The following is a 23,547-nucleotide window of genomic DNA, read 5'->3' as shown; positions in this document are numbered from 1 at the left end:
AGTGGCAGAGCAAAGGAGCTGTCAATTTCCTTGTGTTGTGTCCTGCCTCCTCTTTCCGGGCCCGGCCAATCAGGGACGGAGCGCCTCTTACAACCTGGCCAACCAGAGACGGAGTGCCCCAATTTAAAGATGTCAGATTCGAAGTGTGGTTTAGCTCTCTTGCTGTTTTGATCCTCCGCACTTTTCGTGACTTGCTGTTTACAAACGTGCCTGTACCGTGTTTGACCTCGACTTTGCATCATTTTCTGACTTCGATTCTGGATTGTGTCTTAGCTTGTTTGCATTCGGTTGTCATGGGAGGAGGATGGGTAAGGTGGGGGATCCCTGTGTTTGTGTTACACTTTGTATAGGGTTAGGTTAGAGGCAGGTGCCACTTATGTATGTTTTGGTTTTAAGATAGTTAGTGTAGTTAGGCTCTGCCACCCTTTTGTTTTTGTATTTAGTTGAGTGTCTTCTGTGAAGGCATTTAGGGCTGTTTTTGTTCAGTTTGTTCGGTTGGCACTGTCGGTTGCCCCCCCCCCCCCCCCCCCCCCCCCCTTCACACACATATACACACACACACACTTTTCGCAGATATAGTTGTCTGTGTAAATATAGCTTTGTAAATATCATTAATATATTGCACATCCTTGTACACTGCTGCCGTGTCTGTGTTTTTTTTGTCACTGCACCATCCAAAGCCATCACTGGTAGTGTAGCTAGAGGTTCGCCGGATGGAGTTGGAGGTAGAAAAGGAAATTGAAATACGGCTGCTTTAGCTAGAGGCAATGAAGATTGCTATGGTGCCTGTTACGCAGTCCACTCCTCCTGCCTCCCCCGCCATGGACTCTGTCCCAGTGGCTTAACAGACTGGGTTTGATGTCAGCAAGCATATTAGTTTGGTGCCGCCTATCCGTGAGACTGAGGTTGGTTCTTATTCCAGTGCCTTTGAGCACATTGCAGCTTCACTGCAATGGCCTATAGAAGTCTGGCCTTTATTGCTTCAGTGCAAATTTGTAGGAAAGGCACAGGAGATATGTTCTGCACGGTCGCTGGCTGAGAGCCTGAAGCACGACACTGTCAAAGCAGCTGTACTGCGCACATATGAATTGATGCCTGAGGCTTATAGGCAGCAGTTTAGGAATCATAAGAAGTCAGCGAGTCAAAGGTTTGTTGAGTTTGTGGGAGAGAAGGGGATTCTCTTTGATAAGTGATGTGCGTCTGATTTTGCGACTCTTCGCGAGCTAGTCCTCTTGGAGGAGTTTAAGAATTGTTTGCCTGAGTGTGTGGCTTCGTATTTAAATGAACAGAAAGTACATTGTCTCAAGCAGGCTGTGTCTGTGTCTGCTCATGTCCCAACTCAGAGTGGTGAGAAAATACCCTCAGTCACCAAACCTCATAATGGGAAGCAGTTCAGTTCTACTTCGTTATGTTCCAAAGCTGAGTGGAAATGTTTTTACTGTCATGGAGCGGGTCATGTTATTGCCGACTGCCGGAGTTTAAAAGGCAAACAGCTACGACAACAGCCAGACCATTCTAAGAGCATCAGTCTGGTTAAATTGGTCTTTGGGATTTCTAACAGTCATTGTTAAACCCACGCCTGACCCTAGTTATACTCCTTTCTTGTTGAAAGGGTTAGGGTCGAAATCTGGCAAACTGGAGGAGCAGAAACCCATAATCATGTTGCGTGATACTGGTGCAATGCAATCATTTATTTGCTCTGATACGCTAGATTTCGCAGATGATACCTTCGTTGGGTCATATGTCCTAGTACAGGGTATTGAGATGGGCTGTCTGAGGGTTCCACTGCACCCAATCCACTTGCAGTCTGACCTTGTGAATGGTTTTGTTAAGGTAGGGGTAAGACCCTCTGGTAAAAGGAGATGCCTTAATTTTGAGGAATGACCTGGCGGTTGGTTAGGTGTTGCATTTACTAGAAGCGACTGCTGTGCCCGCAGAGCTGCCCCAGGTTGATGGGCTTGCTCGTGAGTTTTCCTCTGTGTCTTCTGCCTGTTTAATTGCTCAGTCTCGTAAATATGGAGAAGTTGTTGATTTGTCTGATTTATTTCTTGCCTCCTCTGACCAAGACACAGTTTCGGAGGCATTGCCAGTCGCGGACTCCGCAATGAAATGTCCTAAAGACAATGCTGAGTCTGATGATAGGGGGGACAAAGGGTCTAAGTTGACGATCACCCGTGAGCAGTTTACAGCAGCCCAACGTGCTGATTCTTCTCTTGTTTCGACTTTATCTGCTGCCAGAGAGACTGTCTGGGGCAGACCGAGTGCTTCCTTTGTTGAGAAGGGTTTACTTGTGCTTTTTTAGTTTGTGATACCAACAGAGTACCGACAACATATTCTACAACTAGCGCATGATCATTATCTTGCAGGACACTAAGGTGTCACAAAGACTTACAGCCGTATGCTACAGCACTTCTTTTGGCCAGATCTGTGGTGGCTGACTATTGTAGAACCTGTCTTTTTTGCCAGTTTGTGGGTAAACCGAACAAGACTATTCCCTGGCGCCTCTGTACCCCATACCGGTGACAGGAGAACCCTTTGAGCGTGTGCTGGTTGATTGCATGGGCCCCTTACCTAAAACTAAGACTGGTAGCTACCCTGAGGCTTTTCCTCTACATAAGAGTACAGACCCTGTCATAGTCAGAGCACTAATGCAGTTCTTTTCCACCTTTGGCTTGCCTAGGATCATGCAAACAGATCAAGGCATGAACTTTTTGTCCAAAGTGTTCGCACAGGCTGTGCAAACACTCTCTGTCAACCATAAGGTTCCGAGTGCTTATCGCCCAGAATCACATGGTGCCGTGGATTGTTTTCATCAGACTATAAAGTCTATGCTGCATGCTCACTGCATAGACGATGGAAAAGAGTGGGTCACCGGCATTCCTTTTGCAAGCTCATTTTTCTGGCCCTTACCTGGTGGACCGTGGCCCTTACGTGGTGGCAACTATTGGTATTTCTGCTGAAAATTTTCCACCATTGTCGCCCCTCTCGCCAGTTTTTTGAGCCCTTTGCGTGCATTTGCCTGGACGCCTGAGTGCCAGGAGCCTTTTGAGCATGTGAAATTGCTGTTGTGCCATGCACCTGTTCTCAATGCTCCTGATTACAGCAAACCTTTCAAGCTGGAGGTAGATGCCAGTGCCACTAGTGCTGGAGCAGTATTATTACAGAACGATGACGATGGCATTGATCACCCCATTAGATATTTTTCTGGGAAATTCAGTAGTAATCAGTGTAAGTACGCCACCATTGAAAAGGAATGTCTGGCCCTCTTGTTAGCATTGCAAGATTTTGAGGTCTATGTAGGATCTAGCTCCATTCCAGTTGTGGTGTACACCAACCATAATCCGACTGTATTTCTAGCCTGTATGCAGAACAAAAACCAATGCCTTCTGCACTGGTCGCTGATTGTGCAGAACTAAAATCTTGAGATCCACTTTAAGAAGGGCTGTGATAATGTGTTCGCCAATTTTTTTGGACGTGCACCCTGGTTTGGTGCTCTCTATTTGTTTTGCAGGGCAAATTTGTTCTTATGGGTGGGGGTGTTACATGCGGCACCCTCTGCGTCTGTTTCGCCTGTGTTTTGTTTTCCTCCCTCTGTTTCGCCTGTGTCTTGTTTTCCTCCCTCTCTCTCCTCTTGCTAATCTCCTGATGCAGGTAGCCAGGGGCAGAGCAAAGCAGCTGTCAGTTTCCATATGACCTGGTGTTGCGTCTCACCTCCTCATTCCGGCCTGGCCAACCACAGACGGAGCGCCCCAATTTGAAGGTGTCGGATTCGAAGTGTGGTTTAGCTCTCTTGCTGTTTTGATCCCTCGCACTTTTTTGCTATTTACAAACTTGTCTGTATCGTGTTAGGGTTAGGTTAGAGGCGGTTTTAAGATAGTGTAGTTAGATTTTGTTTGGCTCTGCCACCCTTTTGCTTTTGTATTCAGTTGTGTGTCTTCTGTGAAGGCATTTAGGGTTGTTTGTGTTTTGCTCAGTTTGCTCCGTTGGCACCGTCTGTTGTCCTCTCCCCCTTTTCCTATGTACATTTGTCTTTGTAAATATTCTGTACATATTTGTAAATATAACTTTGTAAATATCAGTAATATATCACACATCCTTGTACATTGCTCCCGTGTCTGTGTTTTTTTGTCACTGCACCATCCAAAGCCAACACTGGTGGTGTAGTTCTTTTGTGCTGCGTTCCTTACCCATACCCCTGGACACCATATTCCACCTAGGATAAAACACTGATAAAGACAAATATCCAACTCCATCTTGATCATTTTGAGACATATCGTGGAAACAAAATGGTTTGCTTGACATTCTAACCTTTAACCTTATCTACCAAAACTCAGATCAAACTAACTTAGCACAGATAACGGAGGACATAGCAAAATATATCAGTGAAAGGATCTGTGAAGATGGTTAGATGCCTTAGGATCAGGACTGACAAAAAAAAGAAGTTCAACTTTGAAGTATTTGAATTTGAAGTCTAAAGGTTCAAGGGCAGGACCATCTAAAAGTAAAAGTAAATCTATAAGAGGGTGCAGTTGCTAATGCCAAAAGATTGATGCATTAGAGGGGAGGTAAGAGTACGTTGGTATAGGAATACCAATATTTTTATAATCTATGTCACATACACTCTCTCTTTCTCTGTCAGAGTTCAATAACATTACTGGTCCAAATGGGCACAGAGTTATATGGCAGAGGTGTGGACTCAAGTCACATGATCTGAACTCAAGTCAGAATCGAGTCACGATTTTGATGACTTCAGACTCAACTCGACAAAATTAAAAATTACTTTCAACTCAACTTGGACTTTAATATCAATGACTCTTGACCTCACTTGGACTTTACCTCTTTGACTTGTAAGGACTTGACGTACTTCATAGGTAAAAACATTAAATTTATTTATCTTATCAAAAAAGTGTGCAGATGGTGAAGCGACAATGGTGAAATTACAGATGGTGAAACAACAATGTCCAACTTTGTTCAACACTTAAGGGTGCATAAAGACCAGTAAATTAAGTATACTTCACTACTATAATTACAGGTGCTCCTCAGCTTACGATAGGGTTACGTCCCAATAAACTCATCGTAAGTTTAAAATATTGTGAGTCAAAAATGCATTTAATACGGTACATCTAAGCTACCGAACATCATAGCTTAGCCTAGCCTACCTCAAACATGCTCAGAAACACTGGCAACACAGTACACTGTAGAGCATCAGTGACTGAGTGGCTGACTGGGAGCTGCGGCTCAGTTCAGTTCCTCACACATTTAAATACAGGTCTGGGACTGAAGTAGATGCAGTGAGAAAATTTTGATCTTTCTTGGTTCTTACACACTGGATAAGGATAACTGGCCAGCATATGTTATTGGTGATGGATGAATGAACACATTGTGTGAAATGATCATTATCCTATTTTCTGCGCTCTGTTTGCCATCAGGAGAAAGGACGTGTGAAAAGGTGGTGTTATGTGACTGCAGACCAGGGTTCATTCACATCATCCTGTTTATTATCTATGGATAAAGTGAGACATGAGGACTAACATTAGATGCAACTGTGCTGCACATTTCTAAGAGCCATGAATGGAAAGAAAGAAACTGGTTACGTGGTTGACTGAGAATAGTTCAAAGGCCATTTGTGTAAAAAAAAAAAAAAAAAAAAATCTTTACAGGGGTTTGTGACTGTAGTGAATTCATTAGAATATCAAAGCTGTATGGCGTCAGTTTTGTTCCATAATCATCCATGAGACTGGTACAGACTGGAGCCAGTAGAAGAAGAAGGATGGGAGGGGTAAAATCACTTGAACAGATCTCTTCGCTGGTTGAAGGTGATATCACGCTGACATCATCAGTGTCGGATGTGAGGAAAAACACTTGGTCAGGCAAAGTTTTGTGGCTCATTACATGGACTTGGATGAAATGTATGCTGCTAGAGCTGAAACTTTACAAGGAAATTCTGGCATACTGGTAAAGGAATGAAAATTTGATAGTCTGTTAGATGAGGACTTCGTGCAATCTGAGCTAAACTGGTCCGGATCAAGATCAGCGGTTGTGCCAAGTTTCATCATCTACCTGATGAAGCACTGCTTATTATCTTGAGGCTTTTTAATAAGGTTCGGAAAGAAGGCATTGTCCCAACAGACTGGGAACAGACAGTGGTGTTTCTTTGTGTGTATGTGTGTGTTAGTGTATGTGCCTCTACATGTGTATGTATGTGGGCAAGATGTTCTTAGACCCAGACTACTACATACCTCAACATAGACTGTCTGTATGACAACAGGACAGGAAATAATAAACATTGGCACAATGGCTAAATTAGACCTAAATTATATACAATAGAGAAATAACAGGATAATCTAACATTAGAAACGCTCATGGTGAAGATAAGCAGTGAAAGTGAAGAGGCACAAGTCTTAAAAGATTCAATGCCTTTGGTTTACTGTTACACTAGGCCATAGTGGGCTTTATTTTTGTTGGGGAAACATGCTGGTGGTTTCTGTGATGTGTTTAGAGCTCTGGAAAATGTAGAATATATTCTTTTGTTTTGTTGGAAATACACAGCTGATAGGGAAGGTCTGTTTACAGTCATTTTAAATTTGGTTCAGGAGAAGTGGGTGGCCTTTTTAGAGATGTAGAGAGAACACTCTCAATGTGGAGAGGCACTTTAAAAAAAGAAAAAAAGAAGAAGCCAAAATAATAAATGGATACCTTATGGTAGGTGGTGGTATATACCATCTGGTTTGAGCCTGCCAAGAGTAAACAGAATATAAATATGGACCATTTTGTAAACCCCTCCTACCTCACAAGGAAAATAAATAAATTAAAAAAAACAAAAACAAAAGAACTTTCAGAAGGTAATTGCATTTTTCTCTTTCCTACAGTTTGCCAATGGATGCATTAGTTGGTGTTTTGGAATGAAAATCTTCATTTGTCTTTATGTTTCAAACATCATCTACCTGCTGAGTCTTGCATACTAGATCATTTATGTCAAAATGGTGTACATGAATCTGTATGTAATCGGAATTCAAATGAGTTTTTCTGCCTGGTATTTCCTATCGCAAAATTGTGGCATGGTTTATCTGCTTGCACGACTGGAATATCTTGGTGCAATGCCCAGAAAATGATATAAGTGGGGCTAGTTTATGCTTTCATACCTTGATACACTGCCTAGTTTCTGATAGTGTAAAAGTACAAGCTGTTTATCGGTTTCAAGGATCAGAACACTTGGCCACTCTGTCTGGTCCTTTATGTCATAAAGCTGTACCCTATTTTATTGTGTTAAGGCTCATAATAATTAGCTACATTATGAAGAGAACAACATAGAAATTTATTAGTGTCTTTGTTTCACTTTCCATCCAGCTTTAGGTCTCTCTGCACAGGTCTGTGTAATCTATGAACGTGCCAGAACACTGTTAGTGACATCATAATCAATTATAGCCAGCCATACCACTGACGCCTACATTGAAAAAGGAACTGCCATTTATGTCTAGCTTTGCATACATTCGCTATTCACACAGTCATGATTTTCATTCAGCTGCTAAGACAAAGGTAAGCTTTTAGTTCTCCTCTTCTCAACAACACTGAAACACAAAGAAATCTAGTTTTATTCTGTTTGGACAGAGAGAAGATTTGTGAGAACATTATTTTCAATCTCAAATGTCAAGCCACCCTAACTGCTAAGTGTACTCACTGATGAAAAACCTATTAGGTCCTGTACACATAGTCTCCCCATACATAATACTATATGTGTCAGAAGTCACCTATCTAAATTCCAATTCATGTGTAGGTAACAAAAACAAACTTGCAAAGATGATATACCTTTGTTGCATAAACTCACAAACCCTCCTAGTCGTAAGAAATAATAAATAATAAATGCAGCACAAAATTTGCACAAAATGTAACCTCACATTCTCTGCTTAGCAAGTGCTATGCCCTTGTACAGGCGCAGCAAATGTGCACAAACACGCAGACACTGATATGCAGCTTTTTATAAAACAAAGCTATGGCAGATAACTAGTCCTAACTAAGTAGCTTAGCTCAGTGAAAGCACTGCTGTTTAGGTAGACTTTGATGCCGGAACTTATGACTTGGTGTATGGGTGACCATGCCAAAGAGGACTGGTGCAGTAGTAAGTTATGTGAAGAGAGCCGAATACGCTATAAAGATAATCATAAATTCATTCTCCACTTCTTTGGCCAGCAGGGAAGAAGCTACTTTGGGTTCAAAGAGATAAGTGCAAGTTGTCACAGATGCGGACGTGGGTGAGATGGTAAGTTTATAAGGAAAAGTGAAAAGTGTGGCCATCTAGGAGGTAATAAACACAAGAGGACTTCAGATTTAGATGAAGTGGTGAAGTCAGGGCAGCCACGTTAATCAAAGTGTTGCTGCACGGCAGGACAGATAGTGAAGAGAGCGGAGTGTTAAATAACAGTTTCTCAATAACAGAGGTATCTAATGCCATAGAGATGGCAGCACCAGAGAGAAAGAGAAAACTGTGAGGATGGAGAGATGATGGAAGGGGAGAGGATACCATGGCTGACACTGCTGACTGAGGCCATTGGGAGACAGCTGACAATGTATCATTTTGGAAACTGGACACGGAGGACAGACAGATGCGGAATTTCGAGGTGAAGGAGGCTGAACAGCTGTGATTGGATTGGGACCCATGACATCATCAGGATTGTCAAAAGATGGTGTGGTGACCTCATCTGTGTATGAAGGTAACGTGGAGCGTCACAAGTCCTGGAGCGGGTTGTTTGCCTCCAATTGAGCTGAAGCAGAACAGCAAAACAGGAGAAAGGAACACATTGTTCATGCGGCACATGCTGGAGATGAGCTGCAGGCCAGTCAGGGTTGGCAGGAGGTTTGGATTTAAAGAAAGGGAACAGGTGTGGGCTGTTCACATGAATCGACCCTGGCTGGAAAGCATTGTACAGAGTTGCGGTGCTGGTAACTCTGAGGATGCGTTTTGGACTGATAGTTCTCACAGGGATGCCATAAGGGATTTTCCATGGCAAGAAACTAAAATGTGAGAAACAATGCTTCAGGAAGCTACAGGTCAACTAACGATGGAACAGAAGCAGGTAATTCTCCATGCATTGCTTGAGAAAGTGGATTGTATTTTAGTATCTGTCATGTCATGTCACATTCTGGGAACCAAAGGTGGCTTGCGACAATAGCACAGGAAGTTGTTAACACAAAGGCTGACAGATAGAAGACATGTATTTATGCTACTGTAGAAAGGCATGATCGTTCTCCGGAGCTAAAGTTGTAAATAATTCCATATGCCTCTGACATTAAGCAGATAATCATTAGAAGGCTTTGATCAATGTTCTTTCCCCTATATTTGCCAGTACTATGTAGGTGGCCCATTGAAACTAGGAGTTGCTGAAGTGCAGTGACAGGGAACATTTCCTGACAGCATGACCTTGCCAGAATACAACTAATTGTGCCAGTTCTTTTTGACACCCAAGCCAACCAATAGTAAAGCTGAGGTCTGAACTCACAACCTCAGGAAGTGCCTACCTTTCTGCTAGTTAATTTGCGATGAAAAAGCCACTGCTAGTCAAACTAAAGTGTTGCCCAAAAATGTTTTTAAAGGTTAAATATACATGTTAATTTTGTGACCTAAAAACATTTTTATGGCTTACAGTATGCAAATATTCTACCCATAGCCTATTTCTGCATATCTTTGGACAGCACTGGACATGATTAAATTGCACACTCCTTACCCTGACCTTGACCATTGCTTTAGATATACCCTGAGGTAGGCTATTGTTTTACTTATGAGCATTTTTCTGTAAAGATGCCACGGTGAAGTATAATTAGGCCAACTCAGACATGCCACTGTTTCAATCACTGCTGTTGGCTAACACAAGCCTAATTGGAAAGTGTGGAAAGGTCCACTTATTGTTAGTTCATTTGCCCTGGAGGTTGCTTTTTTGTACCTTAGACTTTCATCGAAGTGCAGTCATTTATGAGCTGTCAGGTATCCAATGAATAACTTAAAAGTGTGCTGGCTTCTAAGGCAAGTGCAGCTCTGAGACTCATCTTGAACTACATTCTCTGTCCAGGACCAGTTGTAAAAAGAAATATTTGTCAATTTCTCTTTCTTTTTTTCCTGTGTCAACATGTGATGCGTTTCACTGGTGTGGAAGTTGAGTCTGAGCATGCCAACTTAAACATTCACAATTGGAGACAATGGGAGCACATTGTTTCTAGTTTAGAACAAGGCCACATATGTCCAATTCAAACAAGCCTTTAAAACTGAAATTCTCAAGCCAGCCACGCCATGAAAATTTGAGAGATTAAATGTTGACACTATATACAACTTACATTCAAAATTTAACTGCAGAAGTACAGTAGTTTATCTGACAGTTTTTTCCGCCATATATTATATGAATTGGTGCTGGAAACACTAGTATAGTAAAAAGGTTAAAGCATGTGTAGGTATAGTGTACTTTATTTAAGTTTTTAGATGTTTGCTTAGATAAAGTAGGTCAGAGACAGTTAGGAGACAAATGGAAGTAGTATGTTCTGATTTTAAATATGTAGACCGGTACAACTTGGTCATCTTTAGTATTGACTGTCTTGATCATTTGGATGGAAAATACTCGTTAGGCAAGTGTAGCTCCCAGTGTTCAAACTGAGCTATCACACAGAGTGTAGAGCAACTTGACTACCTATCTACCTGTCTATTTGTGTTAAAATAAGAACACAATAATGAAAAATGTATAACATCCAGCGGTTTTGGAGTCAGAATATACGATAATGCTTTCAAGAAGCAATGATTTAGAGAATTTATTCCCAGCATTAGAATGAGTTTTGACAATTAAAACAATAACTATCAACAACAGTGATCCCAATACAGAAATGAATACATTTGGGAATATTGGCTTGATTGAGTTATTTGTCACTTGAAGATTGTACAACATTTTCTAATTAAGATAGCAATACATTTGTCCATGAAAACACACTGTTGAAGCACAATATCCTCATGCACTAGAAAAAGAAAGGCATGCAGCCAGTACTGAAACTGCCACTACAAATCACCCAGCCCTCCCACGCCTGACCCCATTTATCTTTGTACGGCTTGAAGTCTGAGTGTTATCAGCTACACATTGTTTCTCCACTCATAAATTTATCTTATATGTTGCACAACAGGGGCAATGATATTTTTATAATGACTGAGGTGTAATTTTGTTATGTGATGGTATGACATTACAGAAGTTTATATAGTGAAGTGCATATGTTCTCTAATGTGTTATGTTTTGATTTTTTTTTTTTTTATTAATATCACAAATATGCCTGAGTGTAGTCACTTGTTTTTCTTTTAAGGCATGCAAAACAAGGCACAAATATGCTCACAAACCACATGACTGGCATTACATGATGTCTCTTGACAGTCTTGAATGAATCTAAATAAAGCCACATCTGCTATTTATCTGGCAACCTTGGAAACAAACACAGTTTTCGGTATTCTGCTGAAGTGGCACCATCCTAATTTCCTGTATTGTGTATGGAGCATGAGTCAGACCAAGCCAACCATTGTAGAGAAACCCCAAGTTCCACATTACTTATATTTAGAAAGCTTTTACTCCCTGTTCTCTCTCCATGGTTGAGAGTCGCTGGGCCCACCAGCAATTGCTAATGTCTGGTCAACACCTGTGGGACAAAAGGGTTACTGAGATGGTTTGGATAGCAGTCAAGTCTGGGGTCAGCCTGCCCGGCTCCAGCAAGGCTCCCTGAGTAAATAAATGCCTCATAGAGCTTCAACTCCATCACACATCGCTGGGACACTTCATCTCAACGTAGATTTCCATTCTTCTGTACAAGAATGTCATGCTCAAACTGATTCTGGGAAACAGATTATCCTCTGAGCTGTGACCTCTTTAGAAAATAAAACAGTGAATATAGGGTATGTAAAGAGTCTAGAATCACACTGACCACAATCCTTAAAACAAAAGCTGATTTAATTTAGTCATCTATGGCCATATGAAAATGTGTAATATCTTTATTAAACCTCTCTTGTTTGCAGGCAACGTCTAGTCTGGGCGCTACATCTGGGTGGGTATTTCTTGGTGTGGAATGCTACACTCATTGTACCGATTCCCTCTGCTTGGATTTACTTTTACTTTTATTGTTTCACCTCTTGAGATTCTAGCGTCTAAAAGCTGACCGGAGAGCAGCTGAGTCAAACGTCTTACATTCACCTATCCCTTAATTTAATCCTTCATTGAACTTTCACCTTGTTTCTGTTTGGCTGCTGGGCTTATCTGCCCAACGGAGTAACTGTCATTCTATCAAACACTTATGCACATGACTGTATATGAACCTTGCTGAGATCATTACGGTTGAAAGATACGTCTTGTCACCTTGGTCACCCTGTTCAAGGGGACATAGTTTTCCCCAGACTGAGTGAAATACATGAGCTTTCTCTCTAGTCACCATGTGCAGTGTCAGTGTGACTCCTCCTGCGTGAGACACAGAAGTTATAACTTGACCTTGAACCTATCATGAGGTCAATTTGAATGGAATTTGAAGGCCACTTATTAAACAAGACAAAATATATCTTTTTTTTTTTTTTTTAAGTCACCTGAGTTGTAGTAGGGGAATATGCTGAACACTGGGAGAAAAAAAGAGCAAACACATTGAAGTACACCTGATTTTCAGTACAACTGTGACTTCATAACAGGTTCAGTCAGGTCTTTAGGGTGGAGCAGACTACACATATAATTATAGGTTCCAACGAAAAACCTCAGATAAACAGAAGATTGCTTTTTTACATAAGCAGAGAAAAAGTGTTGTGGCCACACTTTGAAACCCTTGTCTACAAGCTCTTTAACCTACAAGCAATCGATCTGATCTCATAGTGCCGTTATATCGTGTCCAGAAGATTGTATCTTCTGGCAACGTAGCGACAGTTTTCCATCTAATGGCCACAAGTTTGTATGTGATGGGAAGATATTCTGTAGTTTTTAGTCATGATTGAATATTTTGTGGTATTTTGTGTTCCTTTTTTGTGGTTGCACCAAAGTGTAAGCACACAAAGTGAAGTTAGTGACCACAACTCTTTTGATGTGGTCACATACGGGGGGGGGGGGGGGGGGGGGGCTCATCGTGGCATCATTTTAACATGAAGTAGACAGTATCTACTTTTGAAATTCTAGTGAACTTAGTCATAGATCCTCATAAACTCACATATGAAATGAAGTTACTCCAGCTCTGAATACTAGAGCTACGTTGTTTTGAAGATACATTTAAGGAAGCACAAACTAATAACATAACCAGGTTTTGTTGCAAGCACGTCTTTGCAGACAATTTAGAAAAAAAAAAAAAAATTCCATCTTTAATTTTGCTTTCCTGGGCTAAGAGTGTTACTGAGTGATAATGGTTGTTTATATGTTCTGTTAACTTAAGGAAATGTTTGCTCTCAAAACATAGCACTTTTGCCCACAAGTTTTTTTTTTAAAAAACCATGCACACAACATGCTAGTTTTGTGGCAATAAGTAAGTAAATGTTTTGGAACGCGTGAAGAGAAGTTGGGAGCGTGTGAAGAGAAGAGAAGTCTCTACGGCCAAGAATGAATTTATTGTGGGGCCAAGTCACATGTGTTACAGCCAAGACTTTACTGCATCTTGGCCAGATCTTAAGAAGCTTTTCCCACGACATGCTAACACATGGACACAACATACTAAACATGTGGCCTGAAGATACTGTGAACATGATGGGTTCAGAAGAAACACCCTGGGTCTCCACTTTCTCCTGTATGTCTGTGCATCATCATCGAATCCACAAGTGACAGTTTTTGGGGTACTGAAGTAGTGTTGCCAGTTAACAAAGCTGGAAATTGTGATTCATCACAAATATACCAGCCGTGTATGTTCAAAGCAATGCCCAGACAATAATGTACCTTTAAAATATATATCTTATGGCAGACGTTATGTTAAATGCATCAGATTCACAAACTACGACAACTGGTGTCAGATTTACACATTGATATTAACTTACGGGACAGAAGTACATCTTTAAAAAAAAGAGAAAAGAAAAGAAAAAATAGTGAGGGTGGTTGTTTAATGAGGCTGGAACTATTATTTATATTTACATTCATATTTTACCATGGACGGGATGAATGATGCATACTGTGGTTGGTTCAAAAACAGATTTTCCCTTTACTACTTGTGTAAGCTTGGCCATTATCCTAGCCTATGAAACAAAAGTGCACAGTAAGTAACCTTACCATTTCCAACTGATTTACATGGCTCCATGGAGACACAATAAAACACTACACTGAGGCAGACCAGGAGATTTCAGCCACATTGTGGACAGAAGGCGAAAACCTCCTCATTGTCAGTTACTGGTTTAAACCAATGGGTAGCACCTGGCATCGTTCATTAAGATTCATGATCAATTAACTTTTACTAGCTACTTATTGCATCTCCTCTTTCCATACTCTGTTCTTAACTTTTTCACACAGTAAAAAAAAAAAAAAAAAAGAAAGAAAGAAAGAAAGAAAGAAAGAAAGAAAGAAAGGCAAACGGGTGGGAAAAAATTTTTTTACATGAGTCATTTATTGCTTTGGACCTCCCCAGAAGTGAGAAAATTTTGTCAGCCATTGTTGTTTAGTATTTAAGAGGCCTGGGAGAGGAGCATTAGGTAGTTGACTGGTAAAGGAAGGTTCAGAAGGAAAAAAAAAAAGAAAGAAAAAAAAGTCTTGGCAAAGCCCAAAGAAATACTGTGCAGGCCAGGGGAAAATGAGCACGAGGCTAGGTCTGCTTCTGCTGTGTTGCTATAACTGCCTACCATCTGAGAGTAAAGGTGAGGTTTATCTATCCTCCATAATGCTTTCTCCTCAGGTCACTGTCCCTATAAAAAAAAAAAAAAAAAAAAAGCACTTAACTTGTACTATCGCTACTCTGGTTTAACTTGTTAAAAAGTTTATCGTGCATCTCAAGAGTGGGATCTCGAAGCATAAGCTCAAAAACAGAACATTTGGATGGTTTATTGCTAGCATGTGAGACGCTCATGAACAGCGTTGGTGTCATTAGCAGAAAGTCAACAAAATTATGTAATGCCTTTTTTAAAGGATTGTGAGACATATGTCCTATCATCCTGTGTGTATGTGTGCACTGTGACCACAGTAAAATAAGTGGCATGTCTGAACAGTTTGATGGAACCTCGTAACCAGTGTGGTCATGCTGTCAAAGCTTGCATCACAGAAGACTGTTTTTTTCTTTTTAAACTTGTCCTTCTGTAACTGTGCCTCACACAAGCACTCTGCCAGCTGTAAATCTTTCATGTTTATGAGTATCTACTTCAGTGCTGTTCTTAGCTTTTGATCCTTTACGTAAATGGGATGGCCTCATGGATAACTTCAGATGTCTCGATTGATAATATAATGTTTTGTTTTTTTTGTTTTTTTTTAAACTCATGCTTTACTCCTGTCTTTCAGTGGGGAAAATCCCCATAATAATGAGAATTTCTGGTTCGTGACACAGTGCATATGTGTAGCATGGTAGCCTTACTGCGGTCTTAGTACATTTCTGAATACTGTGCATTGTTGTACTAGTGTATTTGTACTGGATGGTCTCTCCTCTTTTGTAGTTTCAATAGCACCAGCGACAGGGGAATTCTTTAACAGTAGTGTATGTAGTGCACTGTAACTTCAGAGTCATTTAGCACTTACCTGTTTTTTTTTTTTTTTTTTGGTTTTTTTTTTTTTTTTTTTTTTTTTGTTAAATAAAAATAAAAGGTGAGGTAGTCAACCTGTCCAATTACGTACTTTTCACTGCGACTAATCATCATAGTTTGCTCATTTTCTCATTCAGGCTAGACTCTCACAAAGAGGAGTTTTCCAAAACAATAGGCTGACTTGCTGCTGCTTGCCTAGTTTCAAGTTTCCCTTTTCACATTGCTCTTCATGTGATGTGGCTGCATTATGTGAGGCCTCGTCGAGGGAACAGCTCCGGTTTCCCTCCTTTTTTTTTTTTTTTTTTTTTTTTTTTTTTTTTTTTAATTGGTCGCTCGATATACCACACATGACGGTCGGTATGGCATTACTTTATTGTGGCACTCTGTTTCTCACTTACACTTTAAATAGAACAGAGAGTGATTAAGTAGGACTCTTAGTGCCATTTAAGCTGTTCAGTGCAATTTGCTATTTCTTACCAACGATTAAAGTTTCCTCATTTTACAAAAACTCAACTTTTATTTCTGGCTAAAATGCGTTCAAGTTTCATCGCTGTGCTCAATTTTTTTTATGCTCTATTTTAATAATGTGAAAGAAAGGAATTGTCGCCCTATTTGATCACAGATGGGCTATTTATCGATGTACTTTCATTCTGAACTCTGAAAAAGAAGCAGTGTTGTGATTTCAGTCATGTTTGAGCGCCAAGACAAATTACTGCTCCACTTATTATTTTTTTTTCTTTTTTTTTTTTTTTTTTGGACTTACTCATAAAAAATATATATATATAATAAAGCATTAGCCACATCAAAAGGGTCATTTCAGCTCCAATAACACTTACTCAAGTGTGTGGTGGGGAGGGGAAAAAAAAGGAGAAAGAGGGGGGGGAAAAAAAAAAAAAGAGGAAGGGCAGCTTTATAAAACCAAACGCCAGCTTTGCAAACTTTTGGAGAGACAAAGGGGGGATCCTGACCTTGTGTGGTCCACTCTTCTTCCCCTTTCCTCTCTCCTCCGAGAGAGCCTATGAGGTGGCTGAGATCCTGGCATGCCACACTCTCTGAGCTTAAAAAGCCGAAGACTCAAGTTTGAGGAGACACTTCTTCTCTTTTCTTCTCTCCTCTGCTCTCTCCTGGGGCGGGCTGGATTTACATCTCTCCAGTTCAGGATGCCTGTGGCTCAGATCTGGGCCCCCAGCACTCTTCTCCTTTTAACCCCTTTTCTTTTGACTGGCAGCTGTAGCCCGGACCCCGCAGGTGAGGTGTGCACAACACTGTTATTGTTCAAACTTGCTTATTTTAAGCCCTGTGTGAGCAGGCAGGTAACCTCTGCATTTGGTCTTTTGTGGGTTTGAGTGTCTTTGTTGATCCCTGTTTTTATGTCAGGTGTTTTAACACTAGTGTGAAGATGACTTGTCATTTGTGCCTTTACGTTGCTTGAGAGCAGACAGAGGGAAAGCACTGAATGATCTGCCCCCCCCCTTCATTTTGTTGACTGCTATGGCGTGTCAGTGTGGGGCTCTCAGGTCTTGTCGGGACAGGTTGTGAATGGGAATTTGTTCCTCTGCGCCTCTTTAACAACTGCTGCAGAGCAGGCCAAAATGTAAGATGAAATATGTTCTATTTGTTCTTCTGGGTAGCTGAAAGGGAAAAAGATCCATCTTACTGGAACACACAGGCCAAACGTTCATTGGAGGCTGCACTCCAGCTGCAACCCAGAGCCCATCGTGCCAAGAACCTCATCCTCTTCCTTGGTGATGGTGAGTACCTGTGGTTCCAGAAGAAGGGAATAAAGGGAAATGTCTTTCCTGGCTTAGAGTATGAGTCATTCTTAAGAGCTTGTTTTTCTTTTTTCTTTCTTTTTTTTTTTTTTTTTTTTGTTATTTAATGCATGTTGTTAGAGAGATCAAAATTCCTCACAAAGCCTACACAGGGTAATTAAAGAATATTCCACCAGGGATTAGCTACCATAGTAATTATTTCAGAGATGCCTGTGCATTGCACAAGATCCATTTACAGTAACCATGCATGATAAGATATGGGATAACAGTAACGTTAATATACCTGATAAACCTTTCATGACTTTATCTTATATTCTGAGGGTGGTGTGACAGTAGAGTCTATTTCTCCTAACCCTTGTGTGAACAACAGGCCACTGAACTCCACTGCCTATGTTTAGAATATCTTTCTTGTGTTTGGGCTAAATACATGTTGCAATGCTATTGATCATTATTTTTTATATAATTTTGATTTAAAATGCCAAGGTTACAGTTGTAAAAGGAGTTGATTTCATTTTTTGCTGTACATTGAGAACTGCTGTTCCAGCGACGTTGTCAAATAAATCTGTCGATTTTTCACGTGCTAGCCTGTCTGTACTGGTTATTTGTCAAAGATCATGCTATAGTGGCAGGTACATTTCACTATTTGGAATACTTGACTCCTCTTCTGTATAGTGAATATTGGGCCAAGTACACATGTTTCTGAACTGTTTAGTGGTCAATTAAATTGTATTGTTCCGCCCATCATTAATCTCATCTTTGGCCTTGCCAGAATAGTGCACAAGGTGATCACCAGTGACTACTTTATTGCCATTAGTGAGCACCTCGTGCAAACATTGATATCTGTGAAGTGGAAAAAACCCTGTGAGTGAGAGAAATGCACTTTTGATTTAGATTTTGTACACGTTAAAATCTACCTCACACAGCCACTAATTCAACTAAGACAATTTGTGTCACTGCTCTGGTCATCATCTGCTGTTCTGTGTTGACTCATACTTGGTTTTTTAGGCCATGTTAACATTTTTCTGGTTTAATGGAAGTGTTGAGAGAACTGAAAGATCCTAAAATAAGATTCAGTAACGTAATTTAACCATGAAGCTATATTTTCCCCGGGGAGACTTGAGTGTCTTGGCTTATTTTGAATTCACTCCTTCAAGAGCGCTGTTGTTTTAGCTGAATCAAAGAGAGAGAGAGAGAAATATGACAATGTGTCTTGTCTTTTCTGTCCCACTGAATTACAGAAAGTGAAGTAACAATATTTTAACGTTTACTAAAACCCACTCTTTACCCTTGGAATAGAATACAAAACATAAGTAGGCTTAAGGACCTTGAATATTTTGGTTGAAGAGCCATCTGTACACTGACACTTTATCACTCAGGAATGGGCGTGTCAACTGTGTCCGCTGCCCGCATCCTGAGAGGTCAAATGGATGGGCAGTCAGGGGAGGAGACGGTGCTAGCCATGGATTCCTTTCCTTACCTTGCCCTGTCCAAGGTCTGTAACGCCATCATTATTTTTATTTTCCCCAATTGTTATGCTTATCTGTCAAAGATAATAAGAGGCAACTCCTTGAATCCTTGTATCTGTGGTGTGTGTGAGTGTGTATGTATGTGGGTGTTTGGTGTCTTCTTGCCTTAGGAGAGAATGAGTCGCTGGTTTGCTTGCATTTTACACATTCACACAGTTTCTATTTGCCGTGTTCCATTGCACATGGTAAAAACAGGAAGCTCCTATTTTTAGCCTTTTCAACTTTGCTGCCAAGCAAAATTTTGACATGCTGCATTAATACGCGGTGGGTTTTGCAAACCGCATAAAATCTGGCTCCCCCGGTGTTAGTTCAAGGTTCTGCAACAGTTTATCAGATAATTTCTCAATCAGAATTCCTAGATATGGTTATATGGCTTTTATAGGCATCATTTTGAAATTGCTGCGATGTAGGTCATAGCAAACTGATGTACAATATGAATAATTAGCTTTAGCCCAATACACTCACAGTCCTTGTTCTTTGTTGCCTAGATAGTAAAGAATAAACAAAACTTACTCTCACCCGTTTATTTAGTTTGTCACACTGAAGACTTCGCAAAGTTTCAAAGGGATATTTAATCAAAACTGAAAACATAGGAAAGGGGCTGACTCAGGTATACGGGAACTAAATCAATGATTCATAGGTTATAAACACATTGATCTGGTTTGCCAACGTATTTTTAAGGCAGATAAACCGATCAAATCTGATCTGTTAAGCTTACCCAGAGTTTGCTGTTTCCTTTGATGTTTTGCTGAGCAGACATACAGCGTGGATAAGCAGGTGGCTGACAGTGCCAGCACAGCCACCGCATATCACTGCGGTGTGAAGGCCAACGCCAAAACCGTGGGCCTCAGTGCCAGGGCTGTGCCTTATGAGTGTAATACAACCTTTGGCAATGAAGTGTACTCAGTGCTGCATCGCGCCAAGGCGCAAGGTACGGTCAATGGTCATGTTAAGGTAACCTTACCAAAGCAAGGATTTGCATAATGACGCTAAACACAGAGTGTTCAACTGTGTTGCTTGAATATGCTTGCGCGCACACACACTTGCACGTGAGGTTCTGAGCGGGTGTTGTGTGCATGTGCCGTGTGCATCTCCAGGGAAGTCGGTGGGAATAGTGACCACCACCCGAGTCCAGCATGCCTCCCCGGCTGCCTCGTACGCCCACTCCGTCAGCCGCAGCTGGTACAGCGACGCCGATGTGCCCTCTAGTGCCCGTAAGCAGGGTTGCAAGGACATTGCAACCCAGCTGGTGACCAACACAAACATCGACGTGAGTCGTTCATCCGCGGTCAAATCTAAAAGATGCTGCTCCTAAGAATGACGACAACATAGATGTGGGCAACAGAAATTTCATATTATATCATTTATAACTAGTGAGAAATTTCTACACTGATTGTGGATAATACTGTGTGGTGTGTTTTTTTTGTTTGTTTGTTTGTTTGTTTTTTTAGGTGATACTTGGTGGTGGTCGCATGTACATGTTTCCAAAGGGCACTGCTGATCCGGAATACCCATTGTCCTCCTCGCGAAAGGGGGACCGGAAAGATAAGAGGAACTTAGTCGATGTGTGGCTTAATGCTCGACAGGTATTTCATGCCTGTTAGAACTCCCCTGTAGTCAGGCATTTCTCTCCAAGATATCTGCTCTGAAACCCTACTATTCAGGTGTCTGTTATCTGTGACTTGACTTTTCACTCCCAATTGAATTTTAGGGGAAGAATGCCCAATATGTCTGGCACAAGGATCAGTTTGATGCTGTGAACGTAAAAACGACCGATCGTCTTATGGGTAAAGCTGGTGTATGCATGCTCCAAGACATCTTAACCATATCATTAACCACTAACCAAATTATTTCTAAAACTCCTTTTTTGTGTGTGTGTGTGTGTGTCTGACTGTTCTTGCTCACTTTTGAAAATGACCCACATATGATATTGGCGTGAATTGACCTCCAGACCCAAACTGTGCACATGTACAAATGAACAATGAAAGAGCTCGCAAATGTAGCCCAAATCAAAACTGAAAAGCTGTGAGCTGTTCACACAGTTCTACAAATATTCCAATTTTGTCACCCATGAGAAAGAATTGGATTTTTATTTTGTTTTGTTTTGTTTTTTTGTTTTACAAAAAAGTCTGCAAAATGAGCAAATGCAAATGTTGCCACGGTGACTGTGGCCCAATTTATCAAGTGATTAGAACACGGTCTCCTTTTCGTCAGGTCTGTTTGAACCCAAGGACATGAGGTTTGAGGTGTTCCGAAATCGGACACGAGACCCATCCATTGTGGATATGACAGAAAAAGCCATTCAAATACTGAGCAAAAACCCCAAAGGGTTTTTCCTCTTTGTGGAAGATAAGTATTGGCTATTTAATATCCTTTTTTTTTGGTCATTCACTCATTTTGCATGTTCATTTATGAATTACCTACCAGTGCCATTCACACTCTGATTTATCATCATGTGAGACAGCACCACGTCATATCAAATCACAATACTATGAACTTACAAGAGTATGACAACACTGAAGAAATGTTCTGCTATAGACTAATCAGAGCTACAGGCGGAACAGCAATGAATGGACATTTATGTATCTACATCATTCAAATGCTGTGTTACTGCAAACATATGAATTACAACAATGGACGTCTCTCTGTGTACTTTGTCACTTTAAGTGGAAGAATTGACCATGGGCACCATGACAGCATTGCCAAGTTGGCACTGACAGAGACAGTAATGTTTGATCAGGCAGTGCAAAAGGCATCTGAGCTCACGAAAGAATCAGAAACGCTCACTGTCGTGACAGCAGACCATTCCCACGTCTTCACGTTTGGAGGGAACACGCCACGAGGGAACCCTATTTTTGGTGAGCTCCACATTACCAATTTCTTTTAAACCCACCCCCCCCCCCCAACCACTCCTTTTCTTTGCCAAATTCTTGAATACTAGACACAGAGTGCATCTCTACACTGTTAGACAGCACTGCAACTGTGTGGCACTCTGAAATGAAACTAAGTTTGTATACTTTTCATATTTACCTTGAATAAACTTGAATGCTCGATGTTTTTAAGGTCTAGCACCCAAGAAGGCTGACGATCAAATGCCCTTCACAAGTATCTTGTACGCAAACGGTCCAGGATACATGCATGTGAACGGAACAAGAGAGAACATTACTACGGTGGATTACTGTAAGTGTGTCGGCTCACGTGTTCATCTGTGCATAGTGTGTGTATGTATGTATGTGAATGTGTATGATAATCTCCCTCACATTTTGTACAGTCGATGAAGAGTACATGCAGCAAGCTGCTGTTCCTTTGGACTCGGAAACTCACGGAGGAGAAGATGTGGCCATATACGCCAAAGGCCCCATGTCACACCTCTTCCATGGAGTCCAGGAACAGAACTATATTGCCCACGCAATGGCCTATGCAGCCTGTCTGGAGCCTTATACTGACTGTCCACCACTCCCACAAAACTCTGGAAGCACCAAAAACACTCTCTCAGGGCTCCTCATTTCCCTCGTCAGCCTTTTCTGGATCTTGACACGATGACATTGCTCACTTTTGCCACGGGAACAAAATTCTTTTAAACCTACAATGAACATAGTATGTACAGATCTCTCTCTCTCTTGTTTGTTTGGTATGTGCGTCACTGCGCTTTCTTTTTTTCTTTGTACGAGCTAAAGCACTGTTATAAGAGGTGGAGTTATGAGAATAGATGCCGGAATGTTCTTGATGGGAAGGCTGCACGGGGGAGGTGTGATGGTTATTTTTTTATGGGAGACTGTTGGCTTTGGTTCTAAAGAGCAATAGTAACTTAAGGGCCATAAAGGGTTGAATTTTAATCATAAGCTTGTTCTCTTTTATTCTGTGGCATTGTGTGTCTTGAACAAAATGATTAGTTTTCAAAATGAATGTCTTTCTTTAAAATATTTGTGTTTTGTATCATGAATTTTTAAATATGTCGTTTAATAAATAAAGTATATATGTCCGACAACTATGGGTTCCCTGAGTATTCCATACATCACCCTTCATAATGTACCAGTTCTACCAACGTTAGCCTTCCTGTACACACACCCTCATATCTTTCAGTTAGTGCTGTGGAAAATTAAACACTGCTTTATTTGGCACTCTCAAAATCTTGGGATTGCCAAAGCTTGTACTCCAAAAGTCTAATGTGGACTTCCAAGATTCTGCCTTTCCCTTGATCCAAAGATATATTTGATTTATACAATGACAATGAAATCAATCAAATAGAGCTACTGATCTATTTGATTTAATAATACTTAATACTATTTTTGCTTTTTCATTTTGTTCTAAAATGTTGTATGCTTGAATTGTCATCCATATGTCTTTCTTTTTTATAGCTTTATTGTTGGTGTGCAATACACTGTGATTAAAAATGCAATGAACAATATGATAAAGTAATTTTTTTTTATATCGGTGATTAGATAAGCACCATATTGTGTTGGTCTTTGTGCTTCGGCATACAACAGAAATCAGATTCTACTTGTGGCAGTCGGTTTAGAGCTAACCTTTCACCCTGGACAATCCACTTCTATTCCTCCTCTTATTTATC

The 23,547-nt window shown here is 40.8% G+C and overlaps 1 protein-coding gene across 1 annotated transcript; it reads left to right on the top strand.

Annotated features, from left to right (window-relative positions):
* The first annotated feature begins 11,170 nt into the window (after positions 1–11,170).
* On the top strand, positions 11,171–22,520 carry alpi.1 (alkaline phosphatase, intestinal, tandem duplicate 1). Its single transcript, XM_030791118.1, has 14 exons — positions 11,171–11,181; positions 11,478–11,511; positions 12,026–12,054; positions 16,908–16,927; positions 17,311–17,430; positions 18,828–18,943; positions 19,734–19,908; positions 20,075–20,247; positions 20,429–20,563; positions 20,689–20,764; positions 21,192–21,330; positions 21,645–21,835; positions 22,041–22,157; positions 22,249–22,520. The coding sequence occupies exons 1-14, from the start codon at positions 11,171–11,173 to the stop codon at positions 22,518–22,520; spliced, it is 1,608 nt and encodes a 535-aa protein (XP_030646978.1).
* Positions 22,521–23,547: the final 1,027 nt, after the last annotated feature.

The sequence above is a fragment of the Chanos chanos genome, chromosome 14 (assembly GCF_902362185.1).
Source record: "Chanos chanos chromosome 14, fChaCha1.1, whole genome shotgun sequence".
Classification (NCBI taxonomy): Eukaryota; Metazoa; Chordata; class Actinopteri; order Gonorynchiformes; family Chanidae; genus Chanos; species Chanos chanos.
This window is presented reverse-complemented; position numbering and strand designations above follow the sequence as displayed.

Coding starts and splice junctions, on each gene's coding strand:
- alpi.1 (XM_030791118.1), top strand. Junction 11,512..12,025: donor TTTCCTGTATTGTGTATGGA/GCATGAGTCAGA, acceptor TCTTGTTTGCAG/GCAACGTCTAGTCTGGGCGC. Junction 20,248..20,428: donor TGACCAACACAAACATCGAC/GTGAGTCGTTCA, acceptor TTGTTTTTTTAG/GTGATACTTGGTGGTGGTCG.